Source organism: Vulpes lagopus, chromosome 13 (genome assembly GCF_018345385.1).
Source record: "Vulpes lagopus strain Blue_001 chromosome 13, ASM1834538v1, whole genome shotgun sequence".
NCBI lineage: Eukaryota > Metazoa > Chordata > Mammalia > Carnivora > Canidae > Vulpes > Vulpes lagopus.
In genome coordinates, this window is record NC_054836.1 from 61,342,047 (window position 1) to 61,346,105 (window position 4,059).

Below are 4,059 nucleotides of genomic sequence, written 5' to 3' on the forward strand. Positions count from 1 at the left end.
AGCCCGAGAAGAAGGAAAACACTGGGTTGTAATCCAGAGCCCTTATTGAACTCCGTCAACGCGGCCCTAATCTCGGGGTGTCGAAATGCCGCAGAGGCTGTAACTACAAGCCACAATCGGCACCAGACCCGGGGGCCCAGCCTGGCTACTGATACGTGCAACCTGGCTCCGGTCTTGGCCAAGGGGGCTTCTCAGCGCGACAGAGCAACGCGGCAGCGCGGGTCAAGGGCCAGGCCCGCGTCCTCACCCTGCGGCGCCCGAACGCTCTTTGAGTTCTCGGTGCTCTTTGAGTTCTCGGTGCTCTTTGAGTTCTCGTGTGTCCGGGAACCTCCACGGACTTCAATGTCTCCATTTCAAAGGCTCAGGAAAGGAATTAGAGAATCTCCCAGGTCCCCTCCTGCTCTGCGGTTCTCTCTTTGCCTCCTCCCCCACCTCATTCCCTCAGAAACGGGCTTTGAAAAATGACAGGACGTTTAAATAAAGAAACACTTCTAGAAATGCAATTAATTAATTTTAATATTTCCAGAGGTGAGGACAAGTAAATATTCTAGAAGAACTAGGCATTATTGTTTAACATTATTTCTACTAATATTATAATCGTGACTGATATTTTTGTCATTTGCTTACGCATGGAAAAACTCTAGATGTGTGACTGTGGCTAGCATCTTTATTTAAAAAATAAGGTTTAAATAAATTAAACAACGTAAGTGTGAAACAAGCACATACCTAAGAGAGGTAACACCTCGAAAAGAAATCATGAAATACTTTTAATATTCACCCTTTTAAAAGAAACAGATTTGGAAGGACACGGATAGACCAAAGAAGAGACTGATACACAGGACTCGGGCAAACTGGCAGGTTTTTAGGTTTTTGGGTTTTTTTTCCTCCTGGCTAATTCTTTCTAAAGAAGCTATTTCTTTGCACAAATATATTTGTCAATAAGATAAATATACGTAGTAAAGTGACAGCATTGCTCTCAAATGTACATTCAAACCCACCTCCTCCCCGAAGGGGGGGTCCTGGCCCCCGCAGCAGGATGATAAGGTTCTCTTCCCCGACGTCCCAACAGAGTCTTCAGGAGTCGGACAGGATTGGTGCAATTTGTGTAAATGATGAAGTAGTTGTGGGCCTGGGAAAACCAGCCCATGTTAACATTTCTTGCTTTTGCCCTTAACTAAAGGGCCGGGTGGCGAGAGCTTAGGGAGCCTGAGCTCGGTGACCTCCTGACTGGCGGGAATCCAGCAAGAGGCAGGCGTGCGGACGCTGCAGGTGCACAGGAGGGGAGGTGGCGCTCCTGCACCTGCCGCCTTGCACGGGGCGGCCTCGCTGGTCCCTTCCGGCCTCTCCCCCTCCTGCCTCCCTGAGGGCGCTCCCGTCAAGGAAGCCGTGGCAGGCGAGTCTCAGGCCGGGCCGGGCTGCAGTCCTGGGGGCTCCGCTCTCGAGGCCTGCGGGGTCTAGAGGAGTGCTGCCTTCTGCACGGGGACCCGCTGGCTGTCCCGGGCCTGGGGACCCCAGTTCCGAGAGGGAGCAGTGGCCCGGGAGGACTTCTAAGAGTGGGGCCGGGCAAGCAGCCCCGTGTCTGGGGACCGGCTCAGACCAGGGGGTGCAGGGGACAGTGCTGCCCGAGGGCAGGGCCCGGGCGCCTCGGCCTGGGGACAAGGCTGCGGCCGGGTGCCCGCGGCTCTTCACTGCTGCGGCTCTCCAAAGGAGCAGTAGCCGGGCCCCAGGCCGCGCACCGTGCAGTCGGTGCTGTCGCTGTCACACCTGCCGCAGTGACACTCGGTGGCGACTGGATACGTGTGCAGAGAGTCTGCGTGGCGGGCGCAGCCGGGCACTCTCACCGTCTCATACACCAGCTCCCTGAAGGTGCATGTCTTCTGGATGCTGGGCCTGGCCGCGTCCTTGTACACGAGATCCTGGGGAGCGTGAGGGGGACGGAGTCAGGCTGAAGCTCTCGGGAAGGGGCCCTGCATGGGGGGCATTGCCTGCCTGCCGCGGGCTCCAGATTTTACCCCCTAAAGCTCAGCCCAGGGTTCCTAACCCAGGGCACACGGTCCCATAGGCGCCCCACGCAGGGGCCCCATAGGTCCTCCCTTTAAATGCTGTGTATTGTGCAGGGCTCTCAGTTTCGAGGTATCCACAGTTTGCATACGGGCACTTTCAATCCGAGCAGAACAGATTCTTTTCCCACCGATTTCTAGCAACATGATTTGCGCCGAGGGAAGAAACGGGCACGGCTGTTAACTCGGGTTAACGTCATGCCGTCGGGTCTGTGGATCACGCTCATTTACCTCCCCGTAAAAGGCCTTTCACTGAAAGGTCGCTATTCTCGATTTTGGTTCATAGGCAACCAGCTGTTCTAGGAGAAGACGGTCAGGAAGCACAGTGGAAACTCCTGGCTTGGACTAAGGCACAGAGGCTGCGGGACCACGAGCTAGCGGTGCTGCGCTCCGGGCCTCGGTTTCCCCGGCAGCAGCAGGGGGAAGCCGAGGCTCGTGGAGTCACACGGGCTCTAATTCTGCGGGGCCAAGTGGCTCCGGGCTGCTTGTTGCCCATGATTAGGGGCCCCGTGTCTGTGCTGTGGTGTGGCCTGAAACGTGTTTTGACACTATTTGGAGCAAGGACCTGGCCTCCGTTATGGCACCAGCTTTGGGGACCAGGGAAGATGCCCCATCGTCGGGCGTCTGTGCTTTGTGTTTCCTGCCTCTGTCGGACCCAGCCCAGCAGCACTTGGCTGCAAGTGCACGTCGCAGGCGGGGGGGTGGGGGGAGGGGGGGTCCGGTGCTAGGCTCTGCTGGACTGACCTGCTCGAGGCCCAGCATGACCCAAGTGGCGCTAAGGGCCCGGGCTCCCGGCGGGCACGGCTGGGGGGTGGGGGTGCTGCACAGCGGGGCTGGGGAAGCCCGCACCCTGACTCCCAGCCAAGCCATCCTACCCGCGTGTAGCAGTAGCCGGCACACCAGGTGGCGTTGACGCTTATGCAGAAGCGACACTCCTCCTTCTCCACCGCGATGGTGACGTTGGTCAGCTCACAGCCCGCGCCGCAGGCCGCCCTCCAGCAGCAGAGGAGGAAGCAAAACCGGACCGACCTCATCCCGGGCTGGGAAGCAGACAAGGCTCAGGAGAAGCCAACGTGGCCCAAACAATTACGAGCCTGGGAGGTCACCAGACCCCAAACCATTGATCTTCCCATCCTCCCCGCCACCCACTTAGCTCCAGCAACGTTTTCCCTCCTTCCCTTTCCTCTCCCGCTCTTGAATACACGTTTCTTCTTATACCCCTTCTCCTTCTTTTTGTTTTTTTTTTTTTTTTTTTGGTCAAAGTAGACCCCCATTACAGGTCAACACTCCAATATAATGATTTTTTGCACAGCAGTACTTAGAGATTGGAGTCTTCTAGTGATTGTTCTGTGGGTGGTAATTGTGATCATCCTCTTCGTCCCTTCATTATCGTTTTAAAGACTATTTTTGTTTATTTAAAAAAAAATTTTAAGACTAAGTCTGTTTATTTTTTTAAAAAATTTTAAGACTATTTTTGTTTATTTTTTAAAATTTTTTAAGCCTATTTTTGTTTAAAAGGAAAAAGGAAACAGGCTCGCCAGTTTTTGCATCTGGTGAATGTTGTCCGCTGCTTTTGCTTACTTTTGTTGAAAAAGTAAGGCTGCTTGAGAGGCCAGGCGACTTGGGCCACATGCATGGCCACTGCGCATTAGCGATACTCAAGTAGCCACATCGACAAGAACAAACCGTCTACGCAACAGCAGTTGGAAAGGTCTCGGTGTGTTCTCCGGGTCCTACAGAGCCCGTCCTTTCGAAAGCAGCTGCCAGCACTTGCTAAGAACCGACCCCAAGACTCACCTTTGGTCAGCAGCCGCGTCCGGAGAAAGCTGTGGACCGAGTCACGTCTCAGCTCACCTTTTATACAAAATCCCGGGCGACTAACACCTTGTGGATTTGCTGGGTATTAGCCAGAGCAGCGTTAGCCGGACGCCCGCCGTGAGTCAGTGTTTGGGTGGACGGGGAGATCAAGCCTGCGGACGTAGTCTAAACGCGGCTCATC

At 54.9% G+C, this 4,059-nt stretch overlaps 1 protein-coding gene across 1 annotated transcript; it reads right to left on the reverse strand.

Moving 5' to 3' along the window:
- Positions 1-1,685: 1,685 nt before the first annotated feature.
- FSHB (follicle stimulating hormone subunit beta) lies at positions 1,686-3,094 on the reverse strand. Its single transcript, XM_041727299.1, has 2 exons — positions 2,936-3,094; positions 1,686-1,916 (listed from the first exon to the last, which is right to left on the reverse strand). The coding sequence occupies exons 1-2, from the start codon at positions 3,092-3,094 to the stop codon at positions 1,686-1,688; spliced, it is 390 nt and encodes a 129-aa protein (XP_041583233.1).
- Between the last annotated feature and the right edge of the window lie 965 nt (positions 3,095-4,059).